This window comes from Muntiacus reevesi, chromosome 18 (genome assembly GCF_963930625.1).
Source record: "Muntiacus reevesi chromosome 18, mMunRee1.1, whole genome shotgun sequence".
NCBI lineage: Eukaryota > Metazoa > Chordata > Mammalia > Artiodactyla > Cervidae > Muntiacus > Muntiacus reevesi.
In genome coordinates, this window is record NC_089266.1 from 33,908,987 (window position 1) to 33,924,089 (window position 15,103).

General features: G+C 40.3%; 1 protein-coding gene across 4 annotated transcripts in view; it reads left to right on the forward strand.

The window, feature by feature from the left end:
* MYH10 (myosin heavy chain 10) overlaps positions 1-15,103 on the forward strand; it is a 152,723-nt gene that overhangs the window by 75,794 nt on the left and 61,826 nt on the right. For all 4 annotated transcript variants that reach the window (XM_065910010.1, XM_065910011.1, XM_065910008.1 and 1 more), the window contains exons 5-6: positions 84-186; positions 6,972-7,064. In XM_065910010.1, the coding sequence (XP_065766082.1) occupies positions 84-186; positions 6,972-7,064 (196 nt within the window). The remainder of the gene's footprint in view (positions 1-83; positions 187-6,971; positions 7,065-15,103) is intronic.

Consider the following 15,103-nt stretch of genomic DNA (forward strand, 5'->3'; position numbering starts at 1 on the left):
ATCAGTTTACTTTTGTTGATTATAGGTTGGGAATGTATGTGCTGTGCTTTCTGTAAAGCAGCCTGTGTTACTATATCTTCCAGGGGCGAATCAGGTGCTGGGAAGACAGAAAACACTAAGAAAGTCATTCAGTACCTTGCTCATGTTGCTTCTTCACACAAAGGACGAAAGGACCATAATATTCCTGTAAGTTTTTGTTCTGCCCTTGTTTTTAAAACCCTTAGATTTATTCTTTAGTAACTTCAGAAACAAGAATAAGGAAGTGAGGGTGCTCAGCGCACTGCCTTTATTGACAGCTTCTTTGTCTCCCCCAGCAAGGACGGGCTAGGACAAGAAATTGGTGGTAACTGGCAATTCCAACAAGGCAAACTGAAATTGTGGTTGTGACTCAAAGCATGATCTCTTGCAGAGTTGTGGTAAGGATTGTTAGAAGTCAATAAGCAAGGCTCATGAAGACTTCTCAGTTTTTAACCACCAGAAAAATATCCTCAGATATTTTCAGTGGTTCTTTCTGAACTTAAAGAGCTACCACCAACAGCAGCCTGAGGGGAGGATAGAAATTTGGGGGAGAATTGATGACAGAAAAGGTATAAGAATATAACACGTCAGTTATCCTTGATTTGTAGATATGCAGATGTAGTTGTTAATACCCCCTGAGAGATGCCAGCCAAACCCGCTTCACAGTTCTAACCCTCACACTGACTTGGTGCTTTGGATGTGGCTTTACCGCTAGGAAAAGACCCAAACTTGCTAACGTTTGCGTTTGTCTGTTTGTAACGAGCAGCAGGAATCACCTAAACCAGTGAAACACCAGGCAAGTGCTTTTCTTTGTTTCTTAGTCATGAGTGTTTGCATTAATTTCTGTCTTTAGACTGAGTCACTACTAGGCACAAATACCATTAGCTCTGAGCGAAATCTCTTACGAACAAAATGTTTCTTTTTGAAAATGTGTTGCTTTGAGGCTCACTGTTCTGAGAAGCAGCATGCCCTTTTGCTTTACCTTTGTTTTCTAGAGGAACTTTTGATGTTTATTTACCCTTTCATTATGACTTTGAATCATATGTTTGTGAAGCCTGTAAACTTAGGGTTTCATGTGTCAGTGGCCAGGCAGAATCACTTTAATACTTCTTAAGCATGTGGAAACCTAACTTCATGCCACATATTAAATTTTGAATTTAGGGTTGCAACTGTAAGTTTCTGATCTGTTAACATTGTGTGGTCTGGTATGTGTAACCTGAAAGTCTCATTGTATTTAATGTATAAATACAGAATTTTTTTGTCCTGGGCAAGTTGTAGAGGAGTGTTATTCTTCCTAACTATCAGATGCCTCGCTTTTAGCCCCACAGAGCATAGCATCTGGCAGACCATGGACCAGAGCATGTCCTGATAGAGGGAGGGCAGGGCTGAGCCAGATGCCTTAGATAGACTGGGGTGTCTGCACCTGTACTTGACCCTTTCCCTAGCATTGGAATGGTTTTGGTTTGTATGTCTTTCTGCAAGCATGCTGCTTCAAAGCAGCGTAAAGCAGTAAGTGATAGTGCTATGAAAACAACCTATTAGCATGAAGAAGCAATCAGAAGCGTCTAAAGGAATAGTCATAGACACAGATTTTCAGATACCTTTCTTTAGAATTCTTAAGAGATTCTCAGACACCAAAGCTTGTACCACACCTCTAAAATCCCATGATGTTCCTTTGCTTTTAGCTGTAGACCACACCAGTGATGCAAATTGGGAGGATGAACGAAATCATCACTATCCTATATAATATTGAAAGGCTCTTTGGCCAGTTAAAGAAGGAATCTCTAGACCAGCAACCAGATTTTCTTTGTGCTTTAGAGTACATGCTCAATGACCTTTTAATATGTACCTAGATCACTAGCAAAATAGCGTTAAATAATTAACCTACAGATTTAGGTTTCCTAATCCTCTGGCTTACATAAATCATCATCGTTAACGTTTTGTTTCAATGTCAGAAACAACTACAGAGTGGATCCCTGTGAGGAGCATGCTTACCCCTAGATTTTGCTTTGGGTCTGATCAAGCCAGGTTCCCTCCAGAAGGCACCAGCTTCTCTGGGCTGTGCTGTGCTGTGGTTACTGACGTGCATGTCTTTCTGCATGTTCTCTGTGCAGACTCTTCTGTGCTGCTTTCCCAAGTTTATTTTAACACTAGTCAAGTAATAGTTATGCCATGTCTTTAGAAACATGAGGAGACCACTGGTTCTCCATTCATTTTTCTTCCCCAGCACATTGAGGAATATGAGACACTCCTGAACCTAGAGACTGGTCATACCCTGGGGAGGGTCATTCAAGAACTTACTTCTCTCCCTACACCCCCATCCTCTCCCGAGTGCCCCTAGACATGATTTCCTCACTCCATTTTGAGGATGACTGCCATAAAATAATGGTTTTACTTTGTAAGGTCAGTGTTTCTTTTGATTCCCTGTAACTGGTTTCTGAATTTATGTTGAACCTTATAGGCAAAACTTACTTGGATTCCCAGGAATCATTTGTATAAATTGGTAGCATTTTATCACTAAACTAAGCAGTATAACTAACATTAAACTAAGCAGTATAAATTGTTAAAACAAACAAACAAAGGGAAAGGCATTTGTAGCCTCCAGATTTTGCAAATCTATAATTTATTTGCTCTTGGCTCTTTTTCCCTCAACAACTTTATTGAGGTTTAAATTCATGTCCCACAAAATTCACCCTTTTAAAGCGTACCGTTCAGTGGAGTTTGTTTATTTTTCAGTCTAGTCACACAGTTACTACTAAAATCTTGGAAATTTTCATCACCCCCAAAAGAAACCCTTTACCCATAGGAATCACCTTCCATGTCCCCCCCAGCCCTTGGAAATCACTAATCACTTTCTGTCTCTCTGAGTCTACCTATTCTGAGTATTTTATGTGAGTGGAATCATATAACGTGTGGTTCTCTGTGGCTGTTTTTTCACTTTGCATGTTTTCAAAGGTTTGTCCTTGTTGGAGCATGTGTAAGTGCTCCCTTCCTTTTTATGGCCAAATAGTAACCCATTATATTAAATTCATCATGTTTTGTTTATCCATTCATCAGTTGATGGACGTTTGGATTGTTTCCACTTTGGGACCATTATGAATAATGCTGCAATATATCAATTTTCACATGGACATACGTTTTCACTACTCTTGGGTGTATACCTGGAGTGGAATTGCTGGGTTGTGCTAACTTTCTGTTTAACATTTTGAGGGGGAAAAAAACATTTTGAGGAACTGCCAGAGCTCTCTATAGAAGCTGTACCACTTTACATTCCCAGCAATGTATGAGCGTGCCAGTTTCTCCATTTCCTAGTCATTACTTGTCATTGTCTTTTTACTGAGGCTGTCCTAGCTCTGTGAAGTGTTCAATTTTTTTAAATGTATTTTATAACTTCATCTTCATTATAGAAATATGAACAAATATAAGAAATAAATTTTCAAAATTAAGGCCACAGTATTTAAGAAGTAAAACATTTACCTGTAAACTTTTAGCTGTAACAAAATGAGTCCTCATTTGTCTTAATGCCCCAGCCAACTGCAAGTCCATCTTCAGTCCAGGTTCCTTCATCGTATGTCGCTGTTACAGACCCTTGCTGTCTGGCATGGTGTTTAAGGCCACTCTGAAGCCTGGAAAAAGTGCAATTTCAGAGCAGGTTTGAAGACAACTAATTTCTTAAACTTGACCATCCCCTGAGAATGACCTCTTCAGGCCAGCCCACCTGCCCACTAACTGCTCAGTCAGCCACATCAGATGGCAGCTTCCAGATGACTTTGTATCTACTGGTCTAAACTGCCTTGAACTGATACAGAAGGGTAACAGGTAGCAAGTAGGAAGCACAGAAATTATAGCCTATCCTGGAGCTTGTTTCTCAATATGTGATTAGTTGCTGCCACCAGCTTCCCTGATAGCTCAGTTGGTAAAGAATCTGCCTGTAATGCTGGAGACCTCAGTTTGATTCATGGGTTGGGAAGATCACCTGGAGAAGGGAAGGGCTACCCACTGCAGTATTCTGGCCTGGAGAATTCCATGAACTGTATAGCCCATTGGGTTGCAGAGTCAGGCACAACTAAGTGACTTTCACTTTGATCAGCTTCCAGCCCTACTCTGTGGTCAGTGGGAAAGCCACAGCTTTGCCTGTTAGGCCTATGAGGGCAGCAGGAGGCCAGCCCGAGTCCCCTTGCTAAACTGGAATTTTGAAAGGTGTGTGTGTGGTTTTTTTGTGTTTTTTTTTTTGTTTTTTTCACCAATTTCAAACTCGTTCTGTATCTATCATAGAGCAAGTATATGTAATACATTATGTAATAAACACAGGGGTGTAGTTTTCATCATGATTGGCATTAATGATTTAAGTACTTAGAACTTTAAAAATAATTTCAGTAGTTAATACTAATTTCTTTTCCCCATGTTCCACAGTGACATTTCTTGTTACCACATAGAACAGACATAGAGGAACATTGCCCATGCAGTTCCAGTGGAAAGGTTAACACTTTAGTCACTGCTCCTGGAGGTTTATAAATGGCTTCATAATTTGGTTGGGAGCTGTAAGCACTTTCTACCTAAGTGTGGAATTATTCAGTGCAGCAGTGATCAAATTTAGTGGTAATTTCTTACCTAAAGATCGTTTTTGTGTGTTGTATAGTACTAGCTTTGGTCAAGCTTTATATGATTCATTCCTGAGTCTTTGAGATCTATAATTGGTCTCAGTCATGTCAGAAATCCATTGGAAGAGAAGTACCACCACATCCCTGTTAATGGAGTGGCCCCCATAGCTGAGACCCACATCTCCACACCTACCACAGTGACTATGAGGACCCTTAATCCAAATCTTCCTGCCACCTCTGGCTCACCACCATCCCCTCCCCAGATACTGATAGAGTGTGTTTGGACCTGTCATTATCCATCCATTCAGCAGACATTCACAGAACATTGTTTTAGCTTGATGTTGACTTGACGCAGAGGATGCAGCTGGTGCCTTTAAGCCAAATGAAAGAATGGGATCGAGACTAGTGAATCACATGCACACAGTGTGTGCAGACACAAACGCACACACACAACATATACATGCCAGGGAGAAAAACAAACTAATTATCTTGACCAAACAACTCTTGTGAAGCCATGTCTAGGGAATATTAAAATGAGGTATACAGTACTTGTTTTGTCTTCAAGTTAGGTGAACATTTTAAAGATAAATTATTATTGGAAGTGTTTTTATTATGATTTGGTAGGATAGTGTGTAGTTTTAAGGAATCTCTGTTCTGATTCCTTGAGCTAACTGTGGCCGTGTCAGATAAGTGCAGTGCCCCACCTATCTGTCAGTCAGTATTTTTTCTGACAGTTTCTACACCCTTATCACACAGGCTGAGTGAGGTTAAGGAATCTTTTAGCCCAAGGCATTATTGCAGAGACAGTGCACCAAGGACTTGGCAAGATGTTGGCCACAGACTCAGTGATGGCTGTGCCCTCTGACCTCTAGGGAAAAGGCTCTCTGTTGTGTCACAGCACAATGGCTGCTGTCCTTAATGATGACCTCAGCCTTGTTAACGTTGGTTTAGGATACCATGTTTGAGAAGCTTTGGCAGCATATAGCATTTAGAAGGATTTACATCAGAAATAGTCTGGTGTCCCTTGAAGTCCATAAACGGGAAGATTCCCTGTTACAGGGAGCATATTATCTAAAGTTGAAAATGTGAGTTGATGCTGCGTCATGACATTCACATGGCAGGACTAGTTCCTGACTGGTTTCTGTTGAACACAACTGTAGACTGTGGTGAAGACCTGGGAAAACCCGGCAATCCAGATAAATGCTCTAAAGTGCATACACATTGTGTCACGGGTCTCAGGCACATTCCCCACCCTCTCCCCAAGGGAACAGCACCTCCTAACGTCTAACCACGCTGGCTGAGACTGCCTCACGGTATATACTTGTTCCTGGCTTTGGATTTGATGATACTGTCATGCGTCACGTGGCAACTGGACATTCATTTAAAAATCCTACCTGCGGTTCCTTATACTCTTTCTTTCTTTTTTCTTTTTTTTTTTTGCTTAGAGAAGCACATTAGTGTTTTTTATTTCTTTCTTTAGGTCTAGAATAGTGGTGGGTATTTTAAAATACACAGGTAAGATTTGTGTTTGGAAAAGGATTTTAAGTCTTAGAGTATAATTCTGAAATTACATTCCCCGAGCATAGGGTCATTTTGTAGTGCTTTTCGTGACCAGAAATGGCTTCATGCTTTCTCATGCAGCTTTCTGTTGTATTTCATGATTAAAGCACATATTAATTTACTTACATCTTTTGTTTGTAAACTGTTTTATAGCTTAATTTGCATGTAAGTAAGGACACTGAATAAAGCATACACTACACCAAATATGATATAACTTAGCTTTTTAAATTTGAGCAAGAATTCAGTAGCATCATCATCTTTGTCATCTCTGAATTTGGAGATGAGGGCGTTGCCCTGTCTATGTCATTAAGATATTATGTTAAATCTTTAGGAAAATGGCAAGTCTTATTACCAGTACAGTGGAAATTATTAGAATTCACTGCCTTAAATCTTTGGAACAAGGCAAAGTAGAAATAAGCAGAAGCATAAGTATTAATATGTTCTTAATTGAAGTATCATGCTAAATTTCATTTTATGAAAAGCAGTTTGCTTAATTTTAAAAATTCTCCACTTAATTTGTGTGGCCTGTCCTTATATCTAGCATCTCTGTTCAATATGACTTCATCTTCTCCTTGTGGTCACGTGATAGAGGCTGATTTTTCCCCCCCTTTAGCAGAGCCCGTAAGACTGAGAATAAGAAGCCAACAACAAAATTTGTTAGATGGCAAATGAGAAAACTGAGGAAAAGAGGCAGTGTTTTGTTTGCTTCGTTTTTTCTTTGAAGAATGGAGTAGAGAGATTAACATACATTTGCTTTTATTTATGTGTGTCTTTATGTGTGATGTCTTTTAGGGGGAACTTGAACGGCAGCTTTTGCAAGCAAATCCAATCCTGGAATCATTTGGAAACGCAAAGACTGTGAAAAATGATAACTCATCTCGTTTTGTAAGTTTAAAAGTGCCAGAAACCTTTCAATCCTCAGACTTCTAGTTAAATGTTTACTATGATTAAGCAAATAAAGTATCTTCCTCCCTAACAGATGTAGTATGGAATAGTGAATAGAAATACAGTGCAAGTCACATGTAATTAAAATTCTCCTAGTAGTCACATTTTGAAAAGAAAAAAAAAAAGGAAAAAAACAAATGGGAAAGTAATTTAAATCGTATGTTTATTGTATATAAATATATAGTTATGTATGCTATGGTTGTGTTGTTATAACCTCTCTGAACCTATTTCTGCACTTCGGTTGGGGATGATATAAATAATTCTGGGCTTGTCATGGAGATTAAATCAGCTTCATGTCAAGTACCTAACACAGCGCTGGGCACAATTAACACTGAACAAAGTGAAGTTGGAATTTGATGTGGTAAATTGTTGTCTTTGTACCTTGCTGTTTCTATGGTATATGGATCTCAGAATGATTTATCGCTACTGTTACTTCTCTTTATTTATTTTTAATATTTTAGTTTTATTGGGATACAGTGATTTATGGTGTTGTGTTAGTTTCAGGTGTAGAGCAGAGTGATTCAGTTATACAGGCCCATGTATTCATTCATTTTTTAGGTTCTTTTCTCATATAGATTATCATGGAATATTGGGATGGTACTTCTCTAAAATTTTCTTCTCAGCCATCCTACTCTCTGCATTCAGTGAAAACTTTACTTTCCCCCTCAGCTCGCACAGCTCGTCTAGGGACATTTTCCTGAATGACAGCAAGATCAGTGTCACAGGACATGGCCTTCCCTTTTCCAGCTTCTCAGAGTCAACACTTTGATAGCAAATCGTTCAGCTTCTGCTATTTCTGCTCCAATAGCTGGAGTTGTTTCTATGTTTTTCCTCCCTCCTCTGATATTAGATGTCTTGGTTAAAGTTAAGAAGGCCAGAATCAAAGCAACTTTAATTCTAACGATTCCTCTATAGGCGGTTTTTGGAAATCAGGATAACTGTGACTTTTTTTTTTTTTACTGTGGGGTTGTAAAGTTGTGGTCCGTACAATAGTCTGATGATGTGGTTTCTGGGATAAGAAGCCACCAGACCATAGTTCAGTTCATTTCAGTCACTCAGTCATGTCCAACTCTTTGTGACCCCATGGACTGCAGCATGCCAGGCCTCCCTGTCCATCACCAACTCCTGGAGCTTGCTCAGACTCAAGTCCATCGAGTCGGTGATGTCATCCAACCATCTCATCCTCTATCATCCCCTTCTCCTGCCTTCAGTCTTTCCTGGCATCAGGGTCTTTCCAGTGAGTCAGTTCTTCGCATCAGGTGACCAAAGTATTGGAGCTTCAGCATCAGTTATTCAGGACTGATTTCCTTTAGGATGGACTGGTTGGATCTCCTTGCAGTCCAAGGGACTCTCAAGAATCTTCTCCAACACCATAGTTCAGAAGCATCAATTTTTAGGTGCTCAGCCTTCTTTATGGTCCAACTCTCACATCCATACATGACTCCTGAAAAAACCATAGCTTTGACTAGACAGTCTCTGCTTTTTAATATGCTGTCTAGGTTGTTCATAGCTTTTCTTCCAAGGAGCAAGCATCTTTTAATTTCATGGCTGCAGTTACCATCTGCAGTGATTTTGGAGCCCAAAAAAATAAAACCTGTCACTGATTCTGTTGTTTCCCCATCTATTTGCCATGAAGTGACAGGACCGGATGCTTTTATCTTAGTTTTTTGAATGTTGAATTTTAAGCCAGCTTTTTCACTCTCCTCTTTAACTTTGATCAAGAGGCTCTTTAGTTCCTCTTTGCTTTCTACTTTAAGGGTGGTGTCATCTACATATCTGAGGTTATTGATATTTCTCCCAGCAGTCTTGATTCCAGCTTGTGCTTCATCCAGCCTGGCATTTCATGTGATATACTCTGCATAGAAGTTAAATAAGCAGGGTGACAATATACAGCCTTGATGTACTCCTTTCCCAATTTGGAGCCAGTCCATTGTTCCATGTCCAGTTCTGTTTCTTCTTGACCTGCATACAGATTTCTCAGGAGGCAGTAAGGTGGTCTGGTATTCCCATCTCTTTAAGAATTCTTCACAGTTTGTTGTGATCCACACAGTCAAAGGCTTTGGTGTAATCAATAAAGCAGAAGTAGATATTTTTCTGTAACTCTCTTGCTTTTTCTGTGATCCAGTGGATGTTGGCAATTTGATCTCTGGTTCCTCTGCCTTTTCTAAATCCAGCTTGAACATCTGGAAGTTCTCAGTTCACGTGCTGTTGAAGCCCAGCTTGGAGAATTTTGAGCATTATTTTGCTAGTGTGTAAGATGAATGCAATTGTGCAGTAGTTTGAACATTCTTTGGTATTGCCTTTCTTTGAGATTGGAATGAAAACTGACCTTTTCCAGTCCTGTGGCCACTGCTGAGTTTTCCAAATTTGCTGGCATATTGAGTGCAGCACTTTCACAGCATCTTTTAGGACTTGAAATAGCTCAGCTAGAATTCTATCACTTCCACTAGCTTTGTTCATGGTGATGCTTCCTAAGGCCCACTTGACTTCACACTCCAGGATGTCTGACTCTAGGTGAGGGACCAGACCATAGGGACCCAGTATACAAAGGTAGCCGATAACCCTCTGTATGCTTCTGCCCAGGCTGCTGAAACAGAGCACTGCAGACTGGGTGGCTTAAACAATAGATTAAACAATATATTTTTTCACAGTGGAGGATAGAAGTCTGAGATCAATGTGTGGCCAGAGTTGGTTTCTTCCGAAGTCTGTCTCCTTGGCTTGTGGACAGCCATCTCCTGGGAGTTCATGTGGTCTTCCTCTGCATGTCTGTTCTGTTCTTCTAAGACCCCAGTCATGTTGGATTCAGCCCACCATTATGACCTCATTTTAACTTAATTACATCTGTGCAGACCCTTTCTTTAAATACAGTCTTGCTCTGAGCTAGTAGACATCAGGATTTCAGCATATGAATTTGGGGGTGTGGGGGACAACTCCACCCTAACACCCAATACCCTCAGAGGTAGTTGAAGTGCAAGAGGCTTTCCAGGTTATGTGAAAAGTAGTAGGGATATATTTGCTTGGAATACTGTTTATTCCTAGTAAGACAAAATCTGAAGATCTGCTTAGTCCAAGTTCATTTAGTAATTATTTTAGCTTTTTCTCCACAAAGTGGGATAACAAGTATGCCTATGTCAGTAAGAAGCATGACTGTGACTTTCAGATCTGAGGAAACTGAGCTGCGTTTAGAGTTTGTCATTCCATGGATCATCAGCGTTGAGTCTGAGCCACAATTAAATCTTAAATTCTTTTTGCTGAAATCCCTGTGTTTAGTGGCTGTGCTGTGGGGTGGGAGATAGCTACCAGCTTTGGTATGAGAGTGTTGTAAAGATTTTCAAGGACTTCGTTGTGGAAAATGTTTTATTTTACCACATAAATCAAGGTACCAGTCTCTCCTGATTTCTAAACACCCCCTTCTCCCAAACCACACTCCAAATCCAAGAGAAACAGTTTTGTGCTCATTTGTCTCACTTTTGCCTAGAAAAGGTAAATTGCTACTAACCAGTCCTATCCTTTGGTCTAGAATGTGGTGATCCCATTATTAAAAGGTAAGGACTCAGCTGATGGGGATCTTGTGTTTGGAACAGAGGGACAGGTAACTCTGTATTAGAGTCTACTGCTTTGTGACCAGATACTGTAAGTCCTAGTGATATAGAGCATTTTTTGTCTCAATGTTGCTGGGTGCTGGTTCTGGCTCAGGGTCTGCCAAGAGGTTGTCATTACCGTGTGACTGGCTAGCGCTAAGCATCTGAAGGCTGCTGAGGCTGGAGGAGCTTAGCTTCCCAGCTTGTTACTCGGGTAGCTTTTGGCAAGAGGCCTCAGTTCCACGGACTTCCCCTGGTGGCTCAGCAGTTAAAAAAAAAAAAAAAAATCCGCCTGCCAGTGCTGGAGACACAGGTTCGATCCCAGGGTTGGGAAGATCCCCTAGAGAAGGGAATATTAACCCACTCCAGTATTCTTACCTAGGAAATCCCATGGACGGAGGAGCCTGGTGGGCAACAGTCCATGGGGTCTCAAAAGAGTCAGACACAACTTAGCGTCTAAAATAACAGATCTGTAATTTGCATTACTGTAGCTCAGTGGTTCTCAATTTGGAATCCCCTAGGCTTCCTACACTTGGCATCTCGTGGGTGGAGGCCAGGCATATTGCTGAGCGTTCTGCAATGTACAGGAGGCCCCACAAGAGAGTTATCCCCAAACATCAGTTACATGGAGGTTGAGAGACTCTGCTCCGACGTGCTCCTTTAAATGGTAGTCTGAATTAGGTCATCAGCTTTGAAATTCATTTGTAAAGCAGTAACTGTACATGGTCCCCTTAATGCTTGTTATTGGCACAGCTTGTCCAAAGGTTGATAAAGATTATTCTGGTGAGAACTTGTTTTCCATTCTACCGGTGGGAAGAATTTCTTACATTTTTTCCAGGAAAATTGATTCTAGCAAGAATCACCCGTCAATGTAAATTCTCAACAAACCCTGATTCAGCTGAAGTTCTCCCTTCCAGAGTGCTTGTGCTACTGAATAATCATCACTAAGTATGCTCCATCTAACATAGTAAAAGCTAATCCTTTTAGAAAAGATTTTTGATTAAGGCAGTGTTGTTAGACATAACTAATCATTCACCCAAGAAACAAAGATGCCTTTAAATTGTTGGCTTTGAGTTTTAATTTTTAGAAAGTCAACTTTATGTTGATATGTTTAGTATTTTTTTAAAGAAAGAGTTTCATAACCAGCTACTATTATCATAAGGTGTTAACTGCACAATATCACAAGAAGGTTGATTTTAGCAATATTTGTTCCATTGATCAACTCTCATTCCACATTCAGTTAAAACATTTTAGCAGTCTTCAGTGGGTGTTGCCAACCCTGGTTCTCAGGTGGTTAGAGAGTAGCCAGTGTAGACTCATTTTCAAATTTTACATGCTTGAATTTTTTTGTTGTGCATTTCAGTTAATTGTTAATTAAGCACCTATTCTTTGCTGGTCGGAGAAGGCAATGGCAACCCACTCCGGTTCTGTTGCCTGGAGAACCCCAGGGACGGCAGAGCCTGGTGGGCTGCTGTCTGTGGGGTCGCACAGAGTCGGACACGACTGACATGACTTAGCAGCAGCAGCAGCAGCTTCGCTGGTCACTGTGCTGCTTGTTATCGCCATTTGGATGTCTAACAGATTTCTCAAATTGGCATATTCCAAATGGAACTTTTTTCTTTTTCTTTCAAAGTATCTTTTTGTAAGTCTTAGGTGAATAAATGATACAATCAAGTCACCCAGTTGCTTAAGCATAAAACGAAACAGAATCAACAAAACCTAGAAAACCAAAATACCTAGGAGTCATCCTTGATTGAGCATTTTTGTCATGGTTTATGTCCAGGCCAGGAGTGAATTGTGTGGGTCCACTTCCAAAACATATTTCCAGTCTGTTTAAATTTCTCCATCTTTGTCCCCTATACTCCTCATTTTTCTCAAAACCTAAATCAGATCTGAGGAGGTTTCCCCTGTATTCTCCCTCCAAGCCTCCTGCTGTTTTCCTTAATAGCACTTCCCACAGTCTGTGGTTTGCGCTGTGCTCATCTGTGACTTCTTTCCTGCTAGGATATAAGGTCCCTGATGGTAGGGGCCCTCCCATCTTGCTTTCCAGATCCTTAGTTGCTGGCTCTGTGCCTCCCACGTACATAGTAGGTGTGTAGACGTCTTTGTGGAATCCATTCATTTACAGTGTGGTTGCCTACTAAGTGCTAGACACTCTTTTAGACCCTTGGACTAATCAGTGGACAGAGCTCACCTTCATTTGTGTTTTAACTTTTTGATCATTTGCCATCACATACATTTGAGCTCAGGTAGCATGTTGCACGTGCCAGGCTCTCTGGGAATATGCATGCCCTAATTTTTTTGCTTTTTTTTTTTATAGTTGATTTGCAACATTGTGTTAGTTTCAGATATATAGCAAAAATGATTCAGTTATACATATATATATTTTTTTTTCGATTCTTTTCTGTTATAGGTTATTACAAGATATTAACCTATATCATTCCCAGTGCTATACAGTAAATCCTAGTAACTCGTCTGTTTCATATGTGGTGGTATATATCTGTTAATCCCACACTCTTAATTCATCCCTGTCCTCCCTTTCCCTTTGGTCGCCATAAGTTTGTTTTTTATGTCTGTGAGTCTGGTTCTGTTTTGTAAATAAATTAATTTGCATTATTTTTTTAGATTCCACATGTAAGCAGTATCATATATGTGTCTTTCTTTGTCTAACTTCACTCTGTATGATAATCTCTAGCTCCATCCATCTTGTTGCAGATGGCAATTTCATTCTTTTTTATGAATGAGTTCTATTGTGTATGTGTATATGTGTGTGTGTGTATCATACCACATTTTTATCCATTGTTGATAAATATGTTGATGGACATTTAGGTTGCTTCCATGTCTTTGCTTTATAAATAGTGTTGCTATGAACATTGGGGTGCATATATCTTTTTGAATTAGAGTTTTCATCTTTTCCGGATATATGCCCAGGAACAGGATTGCTGGATCATATGGTAACTGCTTTTAGCTTTTTAAGGAACCTCTATACTGTTTTCCATCATGCCTATGCCCCAGATTTAGAAGTGTGGGAGTCTGGCCAGGAGGGAGGCTCTGGCACCATGGTTAGGCCAGGCCTGGGGTTGGGGTTGGGATTGGTGTTGGACATCAACATGAAAGAGCAGTGTGAGGTTAAAAGATGAATTGTGTGTCCAGTGGAATTCCATGTAGTCATATTTAAAGCTACGTGCTTGCAGTGAAAATATTTGAAACTATAAATTCCATAAATTTTAGAATCCATTTGTTTTCATTTCTTTGATCTGATATAGACGAGTAATTTCCTGAAGAATATCTTCTTTTTTTTTCAAAGACTAGCATATGGTTTGTGTTAGGGGAGATTCTTTAGGAGAGCATTACCCTTTTGAAAATAATTGTTCACAGTTAGTCCAGCTCTCTGTTTATGGAGAAGTCAGATGCATTCCAGATGGAGAGGTTTATGTAAAATGAATCTCTTGTAAACTCTGAAACAGTGATTTCAATTTCAAAATGATTGTATCGGCAGATACATCTTCCCTCAGAAAGTTTTAGTGGGGATCACTTTCCATACTTCCTCAAATCTTTTCCCTTTTTGTTCTTTTCTTTTTCTTCCTTTTCAAAGATTTAAGCCAGTTTGGCAATTCCCAAGTTATGTACCTTGAGGTATTAATAGCTAATTAGCTTCTAATCATTGGAGCCAGATACAGGCTCCAGGTGACCTCCCTACTGCTTGGCTACCAAGTTACAACGAAAGTGAGTCAGAGTTCTGTACCCTCACCTGTATTAGCCAGCAGGCACCAAAATCAGTTTTGTAGGTAAATTGAACACGGTCGATGCTCTGTCTTTAGTACTGTCACCCAGACTTTCCATAAAGACTTACTGAGGCCAACATGACAGCATCCGAGACAGGATGTGGTCTACACGGGGCATCCCTCGTCCTCCAAGTGAGCTGCTGCCCTCCCAGCCCTTGGGGCTTGCTGCAGCCCTGACACCGGCCCACACTGGACTGGCTGGCGGACGTCTGTGTGTTTCCAGTCAGACCAGGGCTCTTAATGTCACTGATTTTCCCCCAGGAATCTCAAACATCCATTACACTAAGTAACAAGGCCACTTAATTCATAAGAAAACTCATTTTTACTAATTAACAAAGCTTCTGGTGTAGTTCGGAGATTAAAACAGCTGGAGCATTTAAAGTAGCCATCTGGCCTCGGGATTGCGTCCTGGCTAATTACTTCCCGAATGGGTTTTCCCTTTTAGGGCAAATAGCTACCTCCAGACTGGAGATTCTTCCTGGAGCAAACTCACTCACACACACAGCACACTGTCTAGGCTACTGTGTTTTCTAGTAAAGTACAGATCTTACAGCAACTTTAAATGCAAATTAGGAAGAGGGAAAAAAGTATTTTCAGAGCATGAAGGCTGCAT